The sequence below is a fragment of the Martes martes genome (genome assembly GCF_963455335.1).
Source record: "Martes martes genome assembly, chromosome: 2".
Classification (NCBI taxonomy): Eukaryota; Metazoa; Chordata; class Mammalia; order Carnivora; family Mustelidae; genus Martes; species Martes martes.
Window position 1 is genome coordinate 154,849,229 of NC_137889.1, and position 26,744 is coordinate 154,875,972.

Sequence of the window (26,744 nt, forward strand, 5' to 3'; positions counted from 1 at the left end):
ATAACAGAGAAAAGATTTCATCTTTTGTATCAGAGAGGAAGGGATAGTAACTTGGGGAAGAACAGGGTTTAGAGGATTAGAAAACAAATCCAGAAATTGAGAAAAAAAGAAAAGTAGAGAACCAAAGGCATACAGTGTCTGATCCGTGGAAGAAGCATTGTTTGCAATGTCAAGTGCTACAATGAGTTCAGGAGCAATATTGTCTGAGGAAACCCATTGCATATAAAGATAAGGCGGTCAGGGTGAAACCTGAGCCTGTTGAAGAAAGCCTGGCACTGTGAGGAGGACTTTGGAATTGGATAAGACCAAAATGTATGCATTTCTACTTAACCATCTGGGGTATTTTATTTGTTTTGATTTGCGGCTCATTAAGTATTGGTAATAGTTCCATGTTCAAGTATTACTAACATTCAGTAAAAATGAACCAATGTATATGACACAGTATAGTCTATATATATATATATGTAGTTATTGTATTTATGCATAAATATATAAATATGCCAATATAAGTATTTATACCTGTGTGTGTGTGTGTATATATATAGTGTGTGTGTGTGTGTGTGTGTGTGTGTGTGTGTGTATTTTTTAATCCATGCAGAAAAGTGAAGCTCTTACCATGTATTTTAACAGAGGGATTTAATATAAGGAATGAACTCAGCAGTTGTGAAGATGATACTCAGAACAGAAAGGTGCCTCTGGGGCTACAAAGACCTAAGAAGAAAACGATGTTGTACAAAGTTAGGAGGTGGCCCCAGCAGGAGCTAAACTTAAGAAGGAGATCTGGGGACCCCTGCTGGAAACATCCCCTGATGCAGAGCAGGGGAGGATATCCTGGCTTCTTGGCTTATCCTCCCTTCAGTCTCCAGTGCCTCCCATTGGCCAAATCCCACTAATGCCAAAGTGAGCCTGGAATATATGGTTCCCAAGAGTCAGCCTCCGGGATACAAAGAGAAGAGGAGAAGGGGATGGGAAACGTTTGTTACGATGTTCACATGGATAGAAATGAAGCTGAGAGGCAACATTTTTTTGATGGATAAGATATTTACCAAAACACTTAATGAAAGCTGTTTCTTTGTGTCTTTCATAACTAAGTGGGAAAAACTGTATATTTCTCAATAACAGAACCAGAGGGTAGAATTATTGGCAACTCTGATTTCAGTGCATGATAAAAACACTTGTATTTGAATACACCTTCCTACAGTGGTTTTCATACGAAATATTCAGAGTCCAGCCAGTCTTACTGAAAATACCTATGATACTTAATGGTTTGGGAATTTAAGATTTACCTTATAAGAAGCTGCAAAATTAATTTTCTGAGTATAACAGCTTTTTTGAACCTATAATATGTTTTCTGTGGAGGAAATAAAAGGTTTATAAAATTTAATATTCCAACAGTAATTTCCTTTGTGAAAGAGTTATAATTATCTCTAAAACATCTTGTACATCTATTCAGTGTTACTACATATTTCTCTTTCTGATATAAAGGTTATTAAAATGTACTCTGAAGTTAGTTTCTTATAGGTGCTTTCTTTTTTATACAAAGTCCAGACTTAAATATTAATGTTCCTATAATGCCTAAAAATCAGGAGGTTTTTATTCATTGTATAATTGCCTTGTTTTTATTCCCAATCTTGCTCCAATTTAGGGCATGGCATTATTAATTTTAGTAGTCATTTTTGAGGAAAAAAAAAAAGGAATTGCTCATGAAGAGTATCAACTTATCAACTTTGCTTCTTGACATGAATCCTGGGCTTGAATTAAACATCCCTGAGAGCTCACGTTTCCATTTAAAAATTGAATTTTTTCATTGCAGACGTTTGGAACAGAACTCAATCAAGGTCATCCCTCCTGGAGCTTTCTCACCATATAAAAAGCTTAGAAGAATGTGAGTGAATAATATTATGGAATATATGTAATTTTAAAAATTATACAGGTCATGACCATGCAGACATTTACTTGTGTATGAATATTTGAGTGTTTGACAGCTTAAATATTAAGTGATGTGACTATCTGATTGCTAGTTGTATAATACTATAATGTTAAAATCTAAACTATGTGATATTTTTAAGTTATCTGAAATTTAACATAATGATTCACACCCATGTGAATGTATGTGATCAGTATAGTATACAGTCAAATCTTAGATATTCTATTTTCAAAAATAGGACATGGCATCTCTTATAATGATTTCAGCGAAGAGCCAATAGTTGATTTAAAAGTCTGACTTTTTTTTTTTTAATTTAAGATGCTTCAGATGTTTTATGTTGCAAATTTTATACATGTATTGATAGGTGCAAAATCGACATGTAAAGGCAGTAAGTAGCTTTCTCCTGCTATAAATCCTCCCTGACATTCTATTTCATTTAACCTAACCCTATTTCTAATCTTAGTGACCTGAGCAATAATCAGATCTCTGAACTAGCACCAGACGCTTTCCAAGGACTACGCTCTCTGAATTCACTGTAAGTATTGACCAGATCACAGAAGGAAAGCAGAATACACAACTAATAATGGCTCCATTTCTTTAAAAATCTGAATTTAAGAAAAACTGTCTTTACTTTTTCTTATGAACTATTAATAATATTAATTACTATCGATTTTAATGAATTTCATCATTTTTGTGGAAGACTGCCACCTGTCACTAAAACCAGCCCATTTTTGGAGGTGTATATGTTAGGATTTCATAGTTTTGCTATTTAGAGAGCTAGAGTAAGAGCCTCTTTATTGTTCTATATTGATATTATTGGTAGTTTTTCTGGTTCTGAAATAAAGGGGAAATGTTTATTTTGGAGCACTCTGGTCATTGTTGTATTTATATTCCTTAAGCCGGTAGCCCCTCTCTAGGGACAAAGTCCCCTTTGGAATGATGTCCAGTGAAGTCTTACAGAGAACAGTTGAAGATGCCCAATGAGGGGCTTCTTCGACTCCCTGCTTCATCTCCTTAAGTCTTCCCTGAAAGGACCCGCTTTATTCTCTCAAAGAACAAAGATAACAAAGTATGACAGCTTTTTAATCTCAAAAGGATTTTCAGGCAGATAACTACATAAATGAAAATGTCAAATAAATGGATAAAGGCTATTTTTTCAAATTAGTAAAAAATCTTCAGAAGGCCACCGAGTAAGGTAAAATTTATTTCAGATTTTAACTTTAGAATTTGAACATGGAGGATGGCATGTGTTTTTCTAAGAGTGTGAGCTCAGAGAAGGGTTCTTATCATGGTAAATGATGGCAGAATTCCAAGTTCTGACAGGTGCATGCGTGAGGCTCAGATAAACACCTGGGGCTTAGTAGCAGTCATCTGGGCATGGAACTCTTCAGGTTGCTATGCTGGTCTGCTCAGAAAACTAGTTTTCTTTGAAGAAAGAAAGAAAATCTATCACTTCACCTTTCACCTGAAGTATCTGCTTAGGTCCATTTCTGTTTGCTGTTGATTTTTGTTTGTTTGTTTGTTTGTTTTTTGAGAGAGAGAGAGATTGGGGAAAGGGAGTAGGAAAGAGAAAAGATCTCAAGCAGACTCCTCACTGAGCATGTAGCCCCACAGGGGACTTGATCTCACAACCCCGAAAATCAAGAGGTGGAAGCTTAATTGAGCCACCCAGGCACCCCTCTTGTTGATGTTGATTTAACTAGAGGAAGTCCAAGATCAGTGGAAGAATTGTTGGCAGAAAATGTAGAGTGCAAACCGCTCTTAGGATGGGCTGGCAGATTCTAAAATAACAAAGTTTAATGTAAAACTCCGTTAAATTACTCCAATTGTCTGGATAGTAATATTGTCCAAAGTAAATACAGACCACATTCTAGCCACACAAAAGAACAGGACACAAGTCAAGTCATTGTACCAATGCTTGGTCCTTCAAGTATCTGTGCCTCAAAGAAAGCCAGTAAATGTCAAAAGAGAGAAAGGGTTGGAGAATTCTTACGTAGATCTGTTTGTTTACAGTTTACTATTAAGCTATTGCCTTAATCTTAATAGACTCTTTCTGGTTGTGAGAATTAAATGATAAAAAGATATGATAAGATAAAATAAGTAATAAATAGAACATATAATTTCTTGTTTCTGTATTATATTATAGATTATATTTAATATCTATAATCACACATATTTATTAACTACTATGTTATGTGTTTTATTCTATTACATATTACACTTGATGTAATGTGTTATATTAATATTATATTTATTAATAAACACATGGTTACAACCAATGACTATATTATAAATTATTACATGCCTACCCATATAAATATAATGGACTCAGAGCAAATAGTAAGAGAAATAACACATGTAGAAGAACATGCCTGCTGAAATGAGATCTTAATTTTCATGACCAGAGCTCCATGTTCACAGTTTTTTTTCAGAAAGCTGTAACAAAGCATTATCTTTCCTTATAGAACTGACTTTTAGTCAGGGCATTAAGTCACTGGGGAATTTCTAGCTTGAAACCTAGTAATATGCAGAAGAGTAGGAGCTGTTTTTCAGAAGTGGGATGCCCACATACAGCCGTGTAACATCAGAAAACAGATGTTGTATGAAAAGCATCAAATAGCTATATGAGGGAGAGTCCATGTGCTACAACCGGTATCATTTTCCTGATTGTGTTCACCCTTTGAATTGACCTTCCAAAGATTAATCTATTTACCCCTTCAGAAAGTATACAACTCTCCAGCCTTGCAATAGTCTTTCTCTTCATTTCACCAAAATCGTACATCCCACAGAGTTGCGTCGGGACCCTGTTTGTCCTAGCCCTACTCAGGACTCTGGGGATGCATGAGTGAACAAAATACAGAAATCCCTCCTCATGGAGATTACCAATGATAAACTATACATCAGTCAGAAGATATATTATATCTGATGATTTTAAAATGCTGTGGAGCGGCACCTGGGTGGCTACTTGGTTAAGCATCCAAATCTTGATCTGAGCTCAGATCATTATCTCAGCATCCTGAGTTCAAGTCCTGCACTGGGATGCATGCTGGGGGTGGAACCTAAAAAAAAAAAGCTGTGAAGGAAAATAAAGCAAGCAGAAGGAATAGGAGTGCCAATGGGAAGGGAGCTGAAATTTCAAACAAGATCATCAGCAAAGGCCTTCTAAGAAGGTGACACTGGGAAAAAACCTGAGGACTCCAATTGTAGGAGTGAGCTGTGCAGATCCATGGAGAAAGAACATTCAAGACAGAGAGAACAGCTAGCTACTAAGGCCCCGAGACAAGAGTGTGCTGCATGTTTTAAGAAAGTGCGAGAAAAATGTGACTGGAGGGAGGCAGAAGGTTGAAATTGAAATTATGCAGAGGTTGCAGTTGTTGCTAGAGGCAAGGTCTAAGACACGACCACGAGGACAAAAGGACAAAGATGTTGACAGATAGATTATAGGTGTGCAGGAAAAGAGTAGGGTTGGAGAGCATAATGTAATAGTGAGCCAGGGTTTAAATCTTTCAAAAGAGGTGGAGTGACTTTTGGGGTGGGGGTTCTGGGTAACTGCAAGAGCCATGCAAATTGGCAACACTCTCCTTTTTAAAATCAAGTGTTTACATCTACAGGTTTCTCTCACATGTCTTTCTGGAACTGCACTCTCATACATACCCAGTTTAATTTAGTCACTGCATTTGCTAAAGAAACAACAATAATTAAAGGTGATATGATGCCAAATACTTCTAATGCATTTTATTTAATAAAAAGGACTTTTTAAATTGTTATTTAATTACCTTAGAATAGTAAGTAGGGCTTGATTTATTGAAGGTTTTAACGGCCTCTTCTATTAAGTGTGCCTGGCTGGCTCCGTCGGTAGAGCATGTGACTCTTGATCTCAGGATCGTGAGTTCAAGCCCAACTTTGGGTGTAGAAATTACTTACAAAAATAAAAGTCTCTCCTATTAAATAATTGCATTAACGTTTATTTATTTTTAGTAACATTAAAATTCATTTTATTACATATTATTACTGTATGTTGTTATAGTATGGATATATTAATATATTTTATTTATTAATTTATTACATATTAATGAGAAAATGTCATTCAGACTACATGGACCAATTGGATGTTTTTATCCTCGGTGCTTTTTATTGCCCTTATTGTGACATCAACAGTATTTCTATAATATTTAATAACAATTTCTTAGGGATTCAATATATTAATATATTAGGCATTGTCTGTAAACATCAAACATCTTTTATTGTTTTCCATTGACTGGTTGGAAACATAATTTTGTAATAAGGCTAAGCAAGATAGCCTTTAGGACACTAGGTGGCTTGTGTTCAAATGCCAACTCACTTTACTAGGCACATGGATGAAGTAGCTACTAATTTCCTTGTGCCTCAGTTATCTCATTTCTAAAATGGGGATAAGATCACTCCCCTTCTGGCCTTGTTAAAGCACTGAGGAAGCATTCCAGAAATAATAGAAAGGGCTTTAGCAAACTCTTCTCCTGAGTATATTTGTGCATTTCTCAATTTGGATTATCCCAGAAAATGTTCATGTCCAAGATCCTCAACACATAGTTTTGGTTTTTTCTTATTTTTCTTTCATTAACCCCTTGCAAACTGTTCTAGTGCTTATTATAATTTCTCTCTTCACTAACTAGCTCCCAAATTCTGCTGAGGTCTACAAGGAAAGATGGCTGTATTTTAATTTGATTGCTATATTAACAATCCCTGCGGTCTTTTCTTAAATGGTGTTAACTGCTAAGTACCTTACATTTTAACTACTAGTTTTCAGTGAAAATGTAACAACCTCTTTTTTCTCTTTATCATATTCTCTTTAAAATTACTTAGTGTTTTATTTCTCAGATATACATTGTTTTGAATGTGTAAGTATAGTGCTCGCTTCGGCAGCACATATACTAAAATTGAATGACATTTATTTGAATAATGAAGTCTGCCCATAACACCTTTTCATGATAACCTTCTTACAGGTTTCTGTTTTGAATGTTTTTTTCTCTTTAGTAGTAGATCTGTCTTTTGCCTGTTTTCAACAGCAAAGGAGAATTCAAAGACTGGCCATCAGCTGTTGGTATCTCCTACTGTCTTAACATTGAAACTTGCAGGGATAAAACGTGGCTTAGAATTCTTAGCCTTGGGATGTCTGGGTGGCTCAGTCTGTTAAACGTGTGCCTTTGGCTCAGATCATGATCCCAGGATCCTGAGATCAAGCCCCGCATTGGGCTCTCTGCTAGGCAGGAAGCCTGCTTCTCCCTCTCCCATTCTCCCTGCCTGTGTTCCCTCTCTCACTGTGTCTCTCTCTGCTAAATAAATAAAATCTTTTAAAAAATAAATAAATAAAATAAACTTAGAAGGCAGGAAAAAAACTTTAAAGGAATAAAAAAGGAATTCTTAGCCTTCCTTCTGGTATCAGGTACAAGAGCTGCTTAAGATTTCCTTAAGATTTCTCTATTGGCCCAATGGGCTATGAAATAATTCTTGATCAGCACACTTGTACACTGTATACAGTATGCTGAATATAACTTACGTCTAAGAAAAGCTACGCAATTTGTCACTGTTGGTAGTTGGATGACATTATCCATATCCCTTAGGTATTTATTTTCTTTTCAGCTAAATTCATTTTCATCTTTCAATTTCTTTTAAAATTTTCTTTCCCTCGTTGGAATGTAGCCCAAATTCTCACTGGCCTTCTTGCACTTTATATCTTTATGTGATGACATGTCTTTTCCCCATTTTTATGGATTTTGGCCCAATTTTTTTGACTCTCATCCAGCTTCTCTGTTCTGGTCTTTGGATTTTTTATATTTCTCACTCCTTTTTCCTTGTTACCATTTTGATCTCACTGTGTGTAAGAAAACTATACCAGCTCTAGTATTTCTATACCTTTTTGTACAGAAATCTCATTCCGATCACATTTAATATTTATTATAGTATTTTTATGATTGACAGTCCATATACTCAAATAATGCTTATACAGATTTCCTTCATCCTTTTGTGACATCCTCCCATATTTCTCCATGTACCCCAATTGTCTCATGAACAACAAACATCTGTTTTGTTTAATATGATCTTAAAGAAAACAATGATTTGTTGGGAAAAAAATAGTTTCACATTGTAAATAAAACATGCCTCCTAACTCGACCTCCCTTTGGGCTATTCGAGCCAAGCTTTAAAGCAAAAGTCCCAAATGAACAACCTATTAAATTATTTGCCTCTTAATCCTTTTTTTTTCCTTTTTTATTTTTTAACTTTTAATTCCAGTATAGGTAACAATACAGTTGTTAATAATATAGTGATTCAACAGTTCTATCCATTACTCAATGCTCATCATAAATATGCTTTTGATGCCTTCACGTATCCCCCCATCCCTCCACCCACCTCCTCTCTGGTAACTATCAGTTTGCTCTCTGTAGTTAAGAGTCTGTTCTTTGGTTTGTCTCTGTTTCTATTTCATTTGTTTTGTTTCATAAATTCCATGGATCAGTGAAATCACATGATATCTGTGTTTCTCTGACTGGTTTATCTCACTTAACATTATACTCTCTAGATCCATCCGTGTTATTGCAAATGGCAAGATTTCATTCTTTGTAATAGCTGAGAAGTATTCCATTGCACATATAACCATCTCTTCTTCATCCATTCATTTACGGATGAACACCTGTGCTGCTTCCATCCATATCAGGGCTATTGTAAATAATGCTGCTAATAACCATAAGGGCCATGTATATCATTTTGAATTAGTGTCTTCGTATTCTTTGGGTAAATAACCAGTAGTAGAATACTGGATCATATGGTAGTTCTATTTTTAACTTTTTGAGGAAACTCCGCACTGTTTTTCACAGTGGCTACGTCATTTTGCATTCCCAAGAACAGTTCATAAGAGTTCTTTTTCTCCACATCCTTGTCAGCATTTGTTGTTTCTTGTCTTTTTAATCCTAGCCATTGTAATAGGTATAAGGCGATATTGTATTGTGGTTTTAATTTGCATTTCCCTGATGATGAGTGATGTTGAGCATCTTTTCATGTGTCTGTTGGCCATCTGTACATCTTCTTGGAGAAATGTCTGTTCCTGTCTTTAGTCCATTTTTTAACTGGATTATTTGGGGGTTTTTGGTGTTGTGTTGTGTAAGGGTTTTTTGTTTGTTTTGTTTTGTTTTTTTTGTTTGGTTTGGTTTGGTTTGTTTGTTAGTTTTTTGTTTTGTTTTGTTTTTTGTATTTTGGATACGAGCCCTTTATCTGATATGTCATTTGCAAATATCTTCTCCCATCCAGTAGGTTGCCTTTAGTTTTGTTGATAAAGGAAACATTTTATTTTGATATAGTCCCAATAGCTTATATTTGCTCTTGTTTCCCTTGCCTCAGGAGACATACCTAGAAAAATGTTGCTATAGCTGTTGTCAGAGTAATTGTAATTTTATGGTTTCAGGTCTCACATTTAGGTCCTTTATCCATTTTGAGTTTATTTTTGTGTATGGTATAAGAGAGTGGTCCAATTTCATTCTTTGGCATGTAGCTGTCCAGATTTTCCAACATCATTTGCCAAAGAGACTCTCTTTTTCTCTTTGCATATTCTTTTCTCCTTTGTAAAAGATGAATGGACCATATAATCATGGGTTTGTTTCTGGGCTCTCTATTCTCTTCCATTGATCTGTGTGTCTGTTTTTGTGCTGGTACCATACTGTTTTGATTACTGTAGCTTTGTAGTATAGCTTGAAATCTAGGATTATGATACCTCCAGTTTTCTTCTTCCTTTTCAAGATTTCTTCTCTATTTGGGGTCTTTTGTGGTTCTATACACATTTTAGGCTTATCTGTTCTAGTTCTGTGAAAAATGCTGTTGGTTTTTTTGTAGGGGTTACGTTAAATCTGTACATTGTTTGGGGTAAAATGGCCATTTTAACAATACTTACTCTTTAATTCATGAGCATAGAATATCTTTTCATTTATGTTGTCTTCAGTTTCTTTCATCAGTGTTTTATAGTTTTCAGAGTACAGGTTTTCACCTCCTCAGTTAAGTTATTCCTAGATATTTTATTCTCTTTGCTGCAATTGCAAATGGGATTGTTTTCTTAATTTCTCTTTCTTCTACTTCATTATTTAGCATATAGGAACCAACAGATGTCTGTATATTGATTTTGTATCCTGCGACCTTATGGAATTCATTTATCAGTTTTAATAGTTTTTTGGTGGTGTCTTAAGTGTTTTTTATATATGATATCATGTCATCTGCAAATAGTGATAATTTTACTTTTTCTTTACCAATTTGGATGCCTTTTATTTCTTTCTCTTTTCTGATTACTATGGTCAGGGCTTTCAGTACTACACTGAATGAAAGTGGTGAGAATGGACATCCATATCTTGCTCCTGACCTTACGGGAAAGGATCTCAGTTTTTCACCATTGAAAATGATGTTAGCTGTGGGTTTTTCTTGGATAGCCTTTATTATGTTGAGGTGTGCTCCCTCTAAACCAACTTTGTTGAGGGTTTTCATCATGAATGGATTTTGTAATTTGTCAGATGCTTTTTTCTGCACCCATTGAAATGGTCATATGGTTTTTACCCTTTCTTTTGTTGATGTGATGTATCATGCTGTTTGCTATGCAAATATTGAGCCATCTTTGCATTCCAAGGATAAATCCCACTTGATCTTGGTCAATGATTTTTTTAGTGGATTCAGTTTGCTAACATTTTGTTGAGGATTTTTGCATCCATGTTTATCAGAGGTATTATGTTGTAGCTCTCTTTTTTTGTAGTGTCTTTATCTTGTTTTGGTGTCGGGGTAATGCTGACCTCAGAACAAGTTTGGAAATTTCCCTCCCTCTTCTATTTTTCGGAATAGTTTGAGAAGAATAGGTATTAACACTTCCTTAAATGTTTGGTAGGATATACCTGTGAACCCACCTGGTTGTGGACTTGTTTGTTGGGAGTTTTTGTTGTTGTTGTTGTTGTTGTTTTAAATTACTGATTCAATTTAATTGCTGGTAATCAATCTGTTCAAATTTTCTATTTCTTCCTGATTCCATTTGGGAGGTTGTATATTTCTAGGAATTTATTCATTTCTTCCAAGTTTTCCAATTTATTGGTATATAGTTTTACATCATATTTTCTTATAATCCTTTTTATTTCTGTGGTATCAGTTGTTATTTCTTTTCTGTTTCTGATTTTGTTTGGGTTCTCTCTCTCTTTCTCTTTTTTCCTCTGATAAGTTTCACTAAAGGTTTATCAATTTTATAGATCTTTCCAAGAAGCAACTCCTTATTTCATTGATCTGTTCTATCATTATTTAGTTTCTATTTCATTTTTTTCCTCCTCTAATCTTTATTCCTTTATTCTAATCTTTATTCCTTCTTTCTTTGGTTTGGAGTTTTATTTGTGTTTTTCTTTTTCTAGCTATTTTTGGTATTAGGTTAGATTATTTATTTGAGATTTTCCCTTGCTTTTTGAGGAAGGCCTGGGTTGCTATAAACTTCCCTCTTAGGATAGCTTTTGCTCTGACCTGAAGATTTTGGACCTCAAATTTTCATTTTCATTTGTCTCCATGTATTTTTTCATTTCCTTTTTGATTTCTTGGTTGACTCATTCATCATTTAGTAGCATGTTACCATGTATTTGTGTTCTTTCCACATTTTTTCTTATAGTTTATTTCTAGTTTCAAACTTGCTCCTTAATTCTTTTATGGGCCCTCCACAATTTACACACATCCTACTTCCTTTTTGCATTTCAGTGGGCTCAAAATATAAAACTCCTTAGGTATTCAAAATTGCTATTTTGGGTTGCTCTTTGAAATAATAACTTCATTCACCTCACTTGTATTAGTCTGGTGGCACAGGGCAAATGATGATCATTCAACAAGTAACAGTTGGATTCAGCTTAATTGGACACCAAGCTTAGAACCTAGTAAAGCTGCTGGCACATAATAAGTGTATGATATCTATTGTTAAATTAATCGGTTGAATGGTATTGCATTGAATATCCAGAAAAATGACTGCCTTGATCTGCTCATGTGTGTTTCCAAAAGGCCTCTTTTCTCTTATTCCTGACCTTAAATAATACAATTATTGTTGCTTATCCTTTCTTAATTCCCTTACCTCTTTGGCCCTGACAATACAGAATTTGCTTTTATTCTTTGATTTTTTTAAATGGTTTCTTCTCTAATTGATTTTCCTTTTTCAAAGCTTCTATATTCTGCAAAAGTGAATTTTTTGTTATACTATGTAACTATACCTCTGGGATCTATACAAATGGAATGTCTCCTTACACAGTATAGTGTCCAGCTACATTTGTTTATTCACGTGAGGATTTCTTTCCTATATTGTAATACATCCCACCTCTCACTGACATCTTAAAAGGAAACAACAGCTTTTCCCTCACTCGTATTCATTTCTCTTGTATTGTTATTTTCTTCCTTTCCAAACAAAAATCATGTACTGCTGCCAAACATATTATTTAGATTCTTATTTCAACTTTTTCCTTTACATATTATGACATCCTTCATGTCCTTTCCAAAAAATTATTTTTCTCATTTTTAGAAGAAATAAGATCATTACAGACAATATAAAAAATAAATAAAAATATATACATGCAAATTAAAATCAACTCTGAATATCAAACTGCCTGCCATCCAGAGATTTTCTGCTTTTTCCTATGTATACATGTATATATTTTTCTAAACAAAGTTAAGATCATACTATAATATACTACTTTATTATTTTTTTTCAAATTTAATGTTATAACATCAACACTTTCATGTCATTAAGTACTCTTCAAAATATGATTTTTTTCAGTGTGAATATGCCTTTAACTAATCTCTTTTTTGGAATTTGGAGACATTTTATTTGTGTCTATTTTTTCATTGTTATAAATTATATCAGGACTAACATTTTGTGCATAAAATATTGTCTGTCTCATTATTTTCTTAAGCACCTAAGAGTGAAACTAAGTAATTTTTTTATAAATTTGATATATATTTATATTTATATAAATATAATATATATATTTACAAATTTGATATATATTGCCATATTATCCCCCTAAGGACTATAATTTCTATCTTTTCCTATTCATAATTGTAGTTCCCTCCTTTGGGGGGTTAAAAGTAGATAGGCATCATTTCAAGCTTATTGTTAATAGCCAATATGATGAGCCAAGACACTGCTATTCATTTCACCCAGTTTGTTAATTATTCCATAATTTGTCCCCTTTCTAATTTATTTCTTCATCTCACTCATCCAACAGTGATCACTCATCAATCCAATGCTATAGTGTCACCGCATACTCAAATCAGTGCTAGGTGCCAGGGGTACTGAAGGCACTAAGCCATGTCCTTGCCCTTGGTGGCTGCCCTTAGTGGCCAATCAGAGGTGGGTACCATGAGGATGCATTCCTGTTCATATTTTTGGAGAAAAGTACATTTCAAAAATATCTCTGTGATCATATTAGTGATCATTTTCTTATATTACAGATCTTACATTATGTAGCAGAAACCTTACCTTTATCTAGAGTCCTTTCACCTTTTACCAGTATGATAAGCCTAAAACTCATTCCTTTAATGAGCAATGAATTCCACACCTAGTATTCTCTTTTGTTACTGTATTATGCCCTCATTATGTATGAACCGTGTGTGGGGGGGGGGGGCAAAACATGACAGTTGAACAGTGGACACTTCTAAGAAAGGACAATAAAATTATGAATTGTGTTCATTTTTGTTATTTTTTTATTTTTTAGTGATTTCTTTTTTAAAAGATTTATTTATTTATTTTAGAGAGAGAACGTGGACGGGGGGAGGAGCAGAGGGAGGGGGAGACAGGGAATCTTAAGCAGACTCCCCACTGAGTGCAGAGCCCAACCCAGGGCTCGATCTTATGCCCCTGAGGTCATGACCTGAGCTGAAATCAAGAGTTGGACGCTTAACTGACTGAGTGACCCAAGTGCCCCTGATTTTTAGTGATTTTTAAACTTTCTGCTGTAAGCGTATATATGATCTATAATCAGGAAAAAATGCATTTGCAAATTGAAGTTTGTTTACTCAGCTGTAGCTTTTATGATGTATGGAGTGCTTACTAACCTCCTATATGCCTGGATACATATGTGGTGGATCAATTTGTTATGCTGGCTTGATGTCTAATTTTTTTCATTTAAATCATGTTTTTTCAGTGTTCTCTATGGAAATAAAATCACAGAACTCCCAAAAAGTTTATTCGAAGGACTGTTTTCCTTACAGTTACTGTAAGTATTTGGTGGTTTCTGATCTGTTGAACCAAGCATTGTATTTTAGTCAGTGTACCTCTCCTGGTTTCATGGAGACTTCAAAAAGACTCAACCCCAAATGACATAGTTTAATGAGATGGAAAAGATTAGTCTGGTGCAGCTAATACTGATGACTGTTATTTATTTGAAGACACAGCACTTTGAAGTTGTTTCAAAACCTTTCTGTCCACTCTGTCACAAATGTAGGCTTCCTGGCTACTCTGTCATTAAAAGCTCGTGCTGTCCCTGCCCTTTGTGAAACCCTCTGTTTTGATTTGACAGTAGTTGGGAAGGAGAGTGACGTACTGATAGTTTATCCACGTTTGTCCAAAGCAGCCACAAGAGGGACAAGGCTGGGATACTGTGCCCTGAACCCAGAGGTGGTTGCCGAGGGCCAGAACACAGCAGGAGCACTTCAACTGGTGTCCACTCAGAAAATAATCTGTCAATACCTGGCCTGTGTCTTCTAAAAACCATTCTGCCTAGACAGTAGCTACCACTGCTTTGTCTCAAAAGAAGAATGTACTATACACATATGTATAAAAGCAGAACCTGACCACAAGTGTTTTAGTGAATGCTCATATGAAAAGGAAATTGAAAAAAAAAATATGCTAGTCTTAAGATGGTTAGTCTTAGATCATCAAATTCTCTTCACATCACCAAACATACACAGAGTTCCTCATTTGGGGCTGCTGTGGTTACAAAGATGAGTGTGATATACTGTCCTCTCTCAGCTAGTTCATAGTCAGTCTACCTTAAAATTCTCAAGTTTAAAATGTTATTTTCTCTTTTGGTGTATACATCTCTTGGTGTTGGGGTTTCTATCATCGATTTGGCAAAAACTTACTCCTAATCCCACAGATTTCCCAAATGTACATCTTTTTCCTTACTGGATAAATGTACATTATAATTATATCCTAGTATTCATGTTTTAAATTTTCATCATTATCCAGAAATGTATTTAAATCACAACCCAGTTTTCATACACAACACACACAGATGCACACAGATGAAGCAAATTGCTAACAAGACGATATTTACCCTTACTATGTATAGTACTCTTCATTTTACTGCATTCTCTGTCTCTCTCTGATCTCTCTCTTTCTATATCTTCAGTATTGTACAACCCAATAAATTGATTTTACAACAGACCAGTAAGTTATGAAAAATACTGATCCTTATGACCGCATGTCTTTATTTGGGTTTCAAATTATTTTTTTAACTCTTGAGGTGAGCTCAGCAAATACTGTTTCTGATCTTTAATAGAATGACTATACGTTATGCACATTATAGGTATAGCCAGATGCTATAGGCCAGTAAGGCCTGTGTGTTATTTGTTTCTCTGTCATTCTTCTACATTCTCCTAACACTATTATCCTTGCCATTTACTTGCAATCTCTTGCTATCACTGGCCTGTCTAGTACTAACATTTAAGTAGCACCTTCTTTTTCCTTCCACACATACTTATTGGTGGCTGGTGTAACAACCAGGTTAATAAACCGTGGAATCTGTATGCAGGTAAATCTTACTTAAAAAGCTATCTTTGTCCCTCAGCCTAATATTTTATCTCTAGATTAAGGCCTATTCCTAAACCTGTCAGGGCTAAAGCAATACAATTGTCTCTTTCTGGCTAGCTGAGAGCTTGGCTAAGCATCTTAGATTTGCTTGAACAGATGAGGTTCTCGGGAAAAGAAGTAGGTTCATGCAAGAAGCAAAGGCAAGTAGCGTGTGCAACACTTTTTCTCCTACTTTGCAGGCCACATCATTTAAAGTAAGTACAAAATGCTCAAAACAGCACCTTCTTCAATTGTCTTCAGTGCTCCCTGCTTTTTCCTTCTCCTTATTTCTGCTCTCTGCCTCCGTCAGTTAGCTGACAGATTAGGGAACATCGTCAGTGGGATCTGTGTTGTGGCGCAGAATGGAGAAATGGGATTACCAGTCTATACCTGAAACCAGTTCCTAAGCTTTTAAGAAACTATTTTGAGGACCACAGAGAAGGCCAAAATGTCAAGTCCTAAAGGGAGGTTTAAAAAAAAGAGAGAAAAGAGTTACCTCGAGGAACTCACAGCTTTGCATGTGTGTGGATACCTAAAAAAAAGCCAGTAAAGCAGAAGAAATACCCTATATTAATTAAAAGTAGAGATTCTTGGCGGCCAAAAAGAAAATCATTTTTCCGTATGTTGAATAAGAAGGTGTACAAACCTAAGCAACAGAGCACGTATTTTTTGAGGTACTATTTGTTCAAGCCTTAAGTATCAAAGCAGTAAAGCAAATGCTAATAGAGAAGAAAGTATCAGAAAATGTTCTCTGCCCACGGAGAGCACTAATCCACCTTTGGGCAAACATGTAGGCTTATAGAAAGGAGGTGTGAAGATTAAGTAGCACTGAATAACTTCCTTGGGGTCCTAGAGAAAGAAATACTTGACTTGGGTGGAAGCTTCTGGAAAAGGTGAGCTCTCCGTGCAGCCATGATGGGACAGAGCATTAAAGAAGGTGGAGGGCAGGGCAACTGTATTCCCAAAGGGAGTCCAACATGCATAAAAGCTCAGACACAGTCCCATATAACCTACGAGAATGGCATTTGCCAAAGTATGATCTCTAAACCACAGTTCCATAGAATATTGAAGTGGATTATTGATAGCATGTTAGGGGGGAAAAAAAATGGGTTTCTGGCATGTTTTGTTAAGCAAAGTTAAATGAATATCTATAATGCAGGACCAGGGCCTTTAATAGGGTTATGAACTGTGTCACTCTCCAAGAGGATCCTAAAGCATTCATTCAACAACATGTTTATGGAGCACCTTGTATGTGCTAGGCACAAACGAAAATGCCTGTCTTGAGGAAACAGAAATGGCAGCAATAATGTAATAAATAAACCATATGCAACAGAGAGAAATATGTATTTAAGAAAATAGAAGAAATAAACAGATCATAACAAAGAAATTGAATGTGCTAGAGGGTGAGGTGGGGCAATCACAGGTGACTGTATTGAAGAGAGAGGTCAGGGTGCCTGAATTGAGAAGGTAAGATTGCAACAGACTCAAAGAAGCAGTGGAGTCAGACAGCAGGGAAGAAAACATTCTAAGCAGAGACCCCCAACAAGGAGACATGTGGCTGGAGCTGAAGCATCCAGGGGAGAGAACTTGGAGGTCATGGAGTTCAGAAAGGGGTGCTAATGGTCCTACTGTGTGTTGAGGCAATTTGTCAGGACGTTGGCTTCACTCAGAATGATTTGAGAGTTGCTGCCTGGCTTTGAGAGAAAGTGATCTGCGTTTTAAAAGGCTCACTCTGGCTTCAGTTTTGAAAATTGCCTGAACTTCTCAGAGCAGCTAGAGAGACTAATGTTCTATGACATTTTTTATGGCGTCCTTGACAGATGTTAGGTCTCACCCACCTTTGTCCACTGCCTTACCTCTTTATCTTTCAGAGAATATGTTGAATAATTTTTATTGAATAAATGTGTAAGTACCACTAGATGCAGACATTCATTAAACCACATGACCCTTGCTTTACCTGGCATATCTTCCACCTGTGATACCTAAATTATTCCAGTTAAAATGTTAGTACTGAGGTTCAGAGAAATGTTTTTTCTTCATTTCTTATATTTCTCAAGAAGGACAGAATCTTGAAGGTGGGTTAACAAGATGCTGCACTTTAATTCTACAACTATTTGATCAAACAGATTATTGAATGCCAACAAGATAAACTGCCTTCGGGTAGATGCTTTTCAGGATCTGCACAACTTGAACCTTCTCTCCTTGTACGACAACAAGCTTCAGACCATTGCCAAGGGGACTTTTTCACCTCTCCGGGCCATTCAAACCATGTATGTATATATGGCTTGGATCCAATACGATGACTGCTGTCTTCACTGTGAATTTGAGAGTTGAGTTCATTGCAAGTCATGTATAAAAGCATTCTGTCTGTGTTTCTGAAAGGCATTTGGCCCAGAACCCCTTTATTTGTGATTGCCATCTCAAGTGGCTGGCGGATTATCTCCATACCAACCCCATTGAGACCAGTGGTGCCCGCTGCACCAGCCCCCGGCGTCTGGCAAACAAAAGAATCGGACAAATCAAAAGCAAGAAATTCCGTTGTTCAGGTAATTTCTTACTTCATGTGAGATACTTCCCCTGTGTTACCAAAACAGTGGTTATGGAGACCTAGAGACAGCTGGTCTTCAGATGAATTACCAAACATTGTAGAATATACTTCTTTTTCTTCTGTCTAGTTACAAAATAAAGAGAGCTGTAGATAGCATTCATATACCACTCGTATATGTAATATTTTTAACACTATATCCAACATAACAAGTAGGCTACCAGCCACCAGAAAAATATGCCTGGATACTTCATACTGTATTTTTAGGGTTCAGCCTAAACAGGGGCCTTTTAGCAAGCTCAGAATCCTTTTTATGTCTGTTAAGTCTCATGTCTGTTGTATTATTCTCCATTGAGAAACTTAAGGTAATAAATCATGTTCTCATTTCTTCAGAAAGTGAACTGAGACTTGGTAGTGTGATTTGCTCTGGCTCGGAAGTAGGGGGGGGGAATTTTTTCCCGATCCCTTGCTCCCTTGCTTTGCACACTAAATGTGTTTACTTACTTTTCACCCTCTTATTTTAAATAGGGATATGAGAATAATTTTTTTTTCTACCAAAAGGCCATCTTTTAGCATTTTGGGAGTAGTGTATGTAAAAAGCCAAATATAGATTCATTGTGTTACTATTATATAAAAGCCTTACTTTATTGAAATTTACTATTTGCTTTGGTCTCATCTCTTCTATGTTCTTATGCTAAAATATATTCTGTATGTTTTGAGTAGTATGCCGTCTAACCATTCCCAGGGTATTTCACATTCGGCAGTTAATTCATACTAAAAAGCTAATATCAAAACAAAGCTGTTTATTGTCCGTGGTCCTAGAGACATTTACTACTCACTGTACATTATTATACTTCAGCCACTGCTGTGAATATAATTCACTTAATTATCTATAGTACCTTTAGTCCATTCTTAATCTAATATAACTCATATCTCTGCTTGCTGACATTCAGGTGCATCTTCTATTTTTTTTTCTCTTTTTTTTATTTAGCTAAAGAACAGTATTTCATTCCAGGTAGGTTTTGCTCGGTAGTAGGACTAATGGCAGACACCCTTTCCTCACCTTATAAAATATAGCTTCTGAAACTTTGATATGCATGCGTTTGAAAGTACAGTGGGTACTCTGTAGATAGATTGACTTCTGCGTAGATCACTTGTAGCTGTTTCCTGAAAACCTGACCTTTGCATGCAGCTTCTGATGTTAGACATATGTATTATTAAACCCCCATCTTTTTTTTCCTCTCTCACTTTGGCACATTATCTAAAATTTCTCACAGTAGCTAAAATATTTGAACCTATAGCCTTCTACTTAAATCATTTTCTCTCCTTATGTTGTATATCTGATCTTTCAACCTGTTTTTAAAATATAGCTTATTGAGCTGGTTTTAAAGACAGAGACCTTTCTGTTGTCAAAGAGCTAGTTCTCTATGAAATCAGTTAAAAAACCATAGAATTCTTTTGTCAACCGTGAAATTTACTTTTTTAACATAATTCTTTGTACTAAAAAAGTGCCCCCTCTTCGCTTTATTTTGCTTTACTGTCGTTTCACTTTTTACATAAAAAAGCAACTTCCTGCTTGTTGCCGTGCAATTATACATTGTGAGTCAATGTTGTTACAGACCTGGAGTGACAGAGTAACTCCACAGAAACAATACTGACAGACATCCTGAAAGCCTCAGATGTTCCAGGGCACTAAATGTCTTGAATAATTTAAGCAGATGAATAAAATGTTTTTTAGAAAAGTAATTGAAATGTTTTACCACTACAATCTTAACACTCTCAAGGCTGATGATTCTGGAACTAGCTCTTTGAAATATGTTTACTTATTTTTTTCCTTGCCTGCCAATTGTGTAAAATGCCTCTTGACTTGTTTGTTTTAAACCATTATATAAAAGTATATGTTAGTAATTGATTGGCTAAATTTACCATCTCCTGGGGATATCCTAGGCTATCATATATTTTAACAGCTACCAATAAGAAGATATTCTATACGGTGCTGGTTTGCAAAAACCTTACTGATTTTTTAAAGAAGAGTTCTGGGTTCAGTCTTTATTTTAAGGAGATATGTGTTATTTGCCATTATTGAATTATAATTTGAATAATTTTATGCGTATAACAGATTTTGTTTTACTTCTTATTTTGAGCTTGAATGATCAATAATATTTATATATTACACAGGCTGCATAGGAGGTAACATGTTGAATAGAACAGTTGATTGGACTTCATAGGGAATCTTTAAAATTCATTATCTTTACCTCACTATTAAGCAGAAAGTCATCTGATAGCCATTACTTAACCCGGAAAAAAGCCATATTCTAAACACCAGAACACCTGTAGGATAAAACTTGAATATTAGTAAAATTTTCAAATTTGGCAGTTAATAGAACTGTTACCAAATTATTCAATCTATTAAATTTAAATATACTTTATTAATAATTTATAAATTAATATTTCTGATTCACAAATAAAAAATCCAATGTCCAATTGTTTTCATAAATTCTGATACAGTTTTGCCTATTTATTGACAGCAGTCAAAATAGGCTTTCTTGGAAATACATTGTATCTGTGATATCATGGCTTAATTGTCAATAATTTATGATCATTCAGTTTACATTAAAGCAATAGCAATAGAAGTCAGGACTTGGAGGAATTCTTTGGTCTTCTCTCCTTTTTTTCCCTAGATTATATTAAAATTTTAGCTTATCTATTGAGTCTCCATAAGAGAAACATCATTGTCATTTCATTGAATGCAGACTATTTTAAATATAAGACACCTAATGTACTTGTCATTTAGCCCTTTGTTCCCAGTATTTCTTCATTTCACTTTTAAAATGAAAGCTACTGGACAACTACAGGACAACAGGACAACAGTTCCTTAGTAAATGCCCTGGCATTAATTGCCAAATCTAATGTAACGATCATACTCAGCTTTGCAATGGTATGAGGTTCTGATTTCATTTCCACTAAGTGACACTATTTATAAGTTGGAAAGGTCATTAAAAAGCATGTAAGCCACCACATAAGGCTTAATCCAGATGTATTTGTTTTTGAAGATCTCCGTGATTTGTTTTTCACTTACGTTTGCATGTTTACTTGCCTACTACCATTCTATATGGCATTCTAGATATTATAGTAATAACTCAACAGAAAATCTATCTTGCAGAGAGCTCATCATTTTAAAGGAATCGACAAGAACTTAATTTGTGCTGTGCATCTCGTATGCCATTGCTTTTCCTGTAAGAGCACTGTGCTTCAAAAAAGTACCACAAACGTTTGCAAAGCGTGACGATGGCTGTCACACTATGCCATCCCCCTATAATTGCCATAGTAAGGCAATTGAAGGAAGAGACCTTCGGTAGTTTTATATATGTGTTGAATAATCTTAATTGGGATTACTCTTTCTTTCCTCCTTGGTGATTTTTACTTTTGCAGGAGTTCACCATTTTGGCTGTAAGTAAAAGTGTCTGATCTGAAACATAATGTCCTCCCTTTTCAATCCTGATGTACTTTCTTCTAGTCTCGGTCTTTTGCGCCTTTTTTTTTTTTTTTTTTTCAAGAAGAAACTACAGATCTTTTGAGCTTCTCTGTTGTCCTTGTAGCTCACCTTCAACTTCTTCCTGGATGTTGTTCCCGAAAGCTGTTGTTTCCATTCTGCAGTTCTGAGGAACAGTGGAGGCACCTTTCAGTGTAGCCCCTTCTTTGTGTTTCCAGGAAATCTTCGGTAGTAATACTCTTACTATGGTCATAAACATTCTGCGGGAAGAATGCATGTCATGTAAACAGTATTACGTTTCCAGAACGTCTGTAGCTTTTTCTCCTGCTTCCCTTCATCTTTCCTCTCGGTCTTACCCTTGGCCTAGTGGATGGTGTAGTGATTATGTCGCGAGATTTTCTGTTGTGCTTGATCTAACCATGTGGTTGCCAGGTATGAGTAAAACATGGTTCCGTCAAGCACCATGGAACGTCACGCAGCTTTCTACAGCATGACAAGCTGCTGAGGCTTAAATCAGGATTTACTTGTCTCCTTTTATAAAATCAAAATGAAAAAAGAGGGCTTTTTTAGGCATTTCTGAAGATTATGTGAGAGGGAGAGAATAATATAAATAAGACCATAGAAAAATTAAAAACCTGAGTACATCTATTTGCCTTGAAAGCCCTAATTTAAAATGATATATAGGAATATGTTTCTTACTGGATACATTTTAAATTCCTGACTCAGAGAAAAAAAATAAACTTTGTAACAATTAATAGCCATTGTATGATTAGCTGTCAACTAGGCTAGAATGGCTCATAACTGGATCAGCAGAAAGTACAGCTGTGAAAAGCTCATCTCTATTAATGTTTTCCTGTCCTGTGAATCTGGTTACTCTTTTTTCCAGCAAATTCCAAGCCCTTGTTTTAACCCTCTCCTGACATCCATTGACCAAAAATTCCCCAAGTTGTCTCCCTGCTGCATAATCTATAGTTATCTTACTATTTTTCTTCCTACAAATTAACAACTGTTCTAACCTTTAGACTCAGTATCTTTTTTTTTTTCCCTTGAATCCTCAATAGGCACAGAAGATTATCGATCAAAATTAAGTGGGGACTGCTTTGCAGATTTGGCTTGCCCTGAAAAGTGCCGCTGTGAAGGAACCACAGTAGATTGCTCCAATCAAAAACTCATCAAAATCCCAGACCACATTCCCCAGTATACTGCAGAGCTGTGAGTTCATCTCCCAACAAAATCCGGGTTGGGAGGGAGGGAATGAAAACAGCAGAGCGTTGCAATTTTTTTCTTTCCCTTTTATTTTCAAGAATTACATTGATTTTCATTAACGCACATGGCCGTAACTCTTCTTTGTACAAAGATATATTAGAGGCTATCTTACTTCATCTTTCTGGTCCAAGACATGACTAGAGAAATTAATTTACCTCTCAAAAAGTCAGTTAGTTCTTAATAATGCTAATAATAAGAACATTCCTTTGATATTTGTTTCTTGGGTGTTACTTATGTATGCCTGCACCCATTTCTAAACATGTAATAGATTTCTGTTGCAGCAACTACAAAAAGTAGTTGGAGAGTCACCATTTTGAATCTCTGTTAATTATGAATTCAGTCAGAGAGCCTTCATCGGCTTTATTATCTCACTGACTCGGAGGTGGAAGGATTCCGTGATTACGGAGTATTAAAACACAGAGGATAGTTTTTCCCTGATCAATGGATAGCATGGGAGGAGCTGGAAGAACAGGAAGATCAGGTTTCTATTTATAACCCTACCTCCAGCCTAGCACGTACGAGGTGCTAAAATATGTTTGTTGAATCATCTATAGATTCTATGCCAAGTATGGTTTGCCTTTAGTGACTTTATTTCTAAAAGTCATGCTAGTGTTCTAAAAATTCAAGAGAAATTTGGTGAAATCTCATTGTTTTGTGACCATCTTAGCAACGTTTATATATAGCACCATCTGGTATTGCTATTAACTGCTTTGCAAAGTTGGTTGTCCTTTTATGCTTGTATAATCCTTTTGTCTTCAACTAGCTTGTAACTCCTTGATGACAGGGATTGTGTTTTATAGTTTAGCTCCCCCTGTGCTTAAACTCATGCCTGTCACTTAATGCATCTTACACAATTTGAATAATTAAAAATAATGTAATGCTAGGGCGCCTGGGTGGCTCAGTGGGTTAGGCCTCTGCCTTCGGCTCAGGTCATGATCCCAGGGTCCTGGGATCAAGCCCCACATCGGGCTCTCTGCTCAGCAGGGAGCCTGCTTCCCTCTCTCTCTCTGCCTGCCTCTCTGCCTACTTGTGATCTCTCTCTGTCAAATAAACAAATAAAAGCTTTAAAAAATAATAATAAAGTAAAAATAATGTAATGCTTTCAAAGAGATGACAGAAACTACCCTGTGGCTAAAGTGATACTTATTATTATTCCTGTTAGTTTTTTTAATCTATTTCAAAGCTTCAGGATTTTTTGAAATGTGTGGAGACCATTCAGACAGTAAAAGGCCTGAACTCTATTGCTATGGTCATGTAAGGAGTTGTATATATTTCTAATACTATCACAAATAACATTTCAATTTATATCTTCCAGTGTGATAACAGCTTAAGTAGGCTTACCTGACAATTAAGAATTACAGCACTAGTATCTAATTTAGTAATTAGGAAAGTTTGTGTGCTTTTTAAGAAATTAAGAATTTTGTGAATTATACATTTAAAAATTAATATTGGGAAGAAAATATTTATGTATCATATATCTAATAGGGTACTTATATCCAGAATATATAAAGAGTTATTACAACTCAGCAATAAAGGTGTTCATTACCTAGTCAAAAAGTGTGCAAATTATTTGCATGTACATTTCTCCAAAGAAGATACACAAATGACCAATAAGCAAATGCTTATTATCATCAAGCTAAAAAATGGTTAGTATCATCAAGCATTAGGGAACCCTAAACCAAAACTACAGTGAGGTCACACATTCCCTAGAAGGGCCACAAAAACAAAACAAAAAAATAATTGGACCCCTCATACATTGCTGGGGGAATATAAAAATGACACACCTTTGGAAAACAGTTTGCTTATTCTTCAAATTGTTAAGTATAATTTTACCCTGTAACCCAGTGTAAATATCTAAAGGAATTGAAAACATATATCCACACAAAAACTTGTATGTACACCAGTGTTGGCAGTAGCATTGTCCATGATAATCAAGAAATGTAAACAACTCCTATCCCCTGATAGATAAATGAACCAAATTGGTATATCCATACTATGGAATAATACTTGGCCATAAAAAGGAATGAGGTACTGATGTATGCTAAGCATGGATAGGTCCTGTAAACATTAAGTGAAGTGAAAAAATCTAGGCACACAAAGACACATTTTTTATCACTTCACTTATATGAAATATCCAGAACAGAAAAATCCATAGAGACAGAAAGTAAATTAGTGGTTGCCAAGGACTGAGGCAGGGAGGGAAACAAATTGAAAATGATTTCTGATGGGTATGAGATTTTTCTTTTGGGTGATGAATATGTCCTAAAATTGGGTAGCAAAGATAGTTGCACAATTTTGTGAATACGCTAAAACCACTAGATTGCACTCTGTAAAAGGGTGAATTTTATGGCATATAAATTGCATATCATAAAAGCTGTTAGTAAAAAATATATGGAGCAAGTGATTAGGAAAAAATGGTCCAAAATGCTTTCTGGGGTAAAAATAGTTTGGGGCAAGGTTTGAGAAACTTTGTTCTACAGATTTCTGAATGAGAGAGCTGGTTTTGAATTTTGGTTGCTGGTTTTCTTTACTGTGTTCTTCTTAATAATTTGCTCATTAAAATTTGAGTGAAATGGGGAAAAACCAGTACTTCCACAGACTTTCTGTGACATGTATTCTATGTTTTACTTTAGAATAATCATGAAATGATCTTACATTTCTGTACAAGAAATTAAACCTAATCCCTTCCTGGCTGTTGGTGATTGAAACTTTTGTTTCTTTTTTTCTGAGGCGTCTCAATAATAATGAATTCACGGTGTTGGAAGCTACAGGAATCTTCAAGAAACTTCCGCAGTTACGTAAAATGTAAGCCGTGCCTTAGCCACCTTTTAAAATCTCTTTGGTGTTTTGCTGTGTTTTTCAAAGCCCTGTGCAGTTTTATTCAGATTTCTTTGGAAATTGGAAACTATAAAAGATCTGGAGAAATTTCCCGATAGTAAATACCTGTGACATGAATTTAGGGTAATTTCTGAGAGGAGCCTGAGTAACCACCTCTTTTCTATGTATTCAAGGATGCCAACCACATTTTTTGTAGCAGAGCCCTGGTGTCTTACTTTAATTCAGACAGCTGGTTTGTTATGTGGCCACAGCAGGGATTCAGCAATCTGAGCTCATTAGAAATGGGTTCAGTAGTGTTTTGTAACTTCCTTTACTGTTCCCTAAACCACACTGTTATATCTCTTTCAGCACATTCATGTCAACTATTTGACTTTTTGCTTCATTAAACTTTCATTAGAAGATAGTCAAAATTAATGATTGGTAAACTGACTTGATAGCTCATCTGTATTACTACATATCCACAACTCATATTTTAAAATAAGTTTATAAACTCAGCAGTTCCAACAGCAGTCACACAGTATTCCTGTTCCCTGAGGAGGAGGGAGGGACAGAGCAGAGGTCAGGAGTATCAGGCCAATGGAACAACCTTCGTACAAGAGAAAATATCAAAAGGAGAAAAGGAGGGTTGCTCTGTAATATCTGTTCTTGTCTATGTGTAAATGACCCTCGGTCACATTGATTGCACACAGCAGAGCAGACTATGTCCTGTGCACTTGACCTCCATATCATACCGCCTCCCAAAGAGTTTCTTGCTGTTTGATTGTTCTCTTTTTCACTGACATTGATTGCTCTTTCGTTTTATTCATACCTTTCAATTCAGCACATATTTATGGAGGAACTACTCCATGTAATGCTCTGGGAGGAA

General features: G+C 35.6%; 1 protein-coding gene across 3 annotated transcripts in view; it reads left to right on the top strand.

The window, feature by feature from the left end:
- The window catches only part of SLIT2 (slit guidance ligand 2), a 348,225-nt gene that overhangs the window by 245,895 nt on the left and 75,586 nt on the right, over positions 1-26,744 (top strand). For 2 of the 3 annotated variants that reach the window (XM_080796224.1, XM_080796225.1), the window contains exons 10-17: positions 1,814-1,885; positions 2,391-2,462; positions 14,089-14,160; positions 17,864-18,007; positions 18,120-18,283; positions 19,274-19,297; positions 22,837-22,987; positions 25,772-25,846. In XM_080796224.1, coding sequence (XP_080652350.1) covers positions 1,814-1,885; positions 2,391-2,462; positions 14,089-14,160; positions 17,864-18,007; positions 18,120-18,283; positions 19,274-19,297; positions 22,837-22,987; positions 25,772-25,846 — 774 coding nt within the window. The remainder of the gene's footprint in view (positions 1-1,813; positions 1,886-2,390; positions 2,463-14,088; positions 14,161-17,863; positions 18,008-18,119; positions 18,284-19,273; positions 19,298-22,836; positions 22,988-25,771; positions 25,847-26,744) is intronic. The other variant, XM_080796226.1, reaches the window with a different exon arrangement.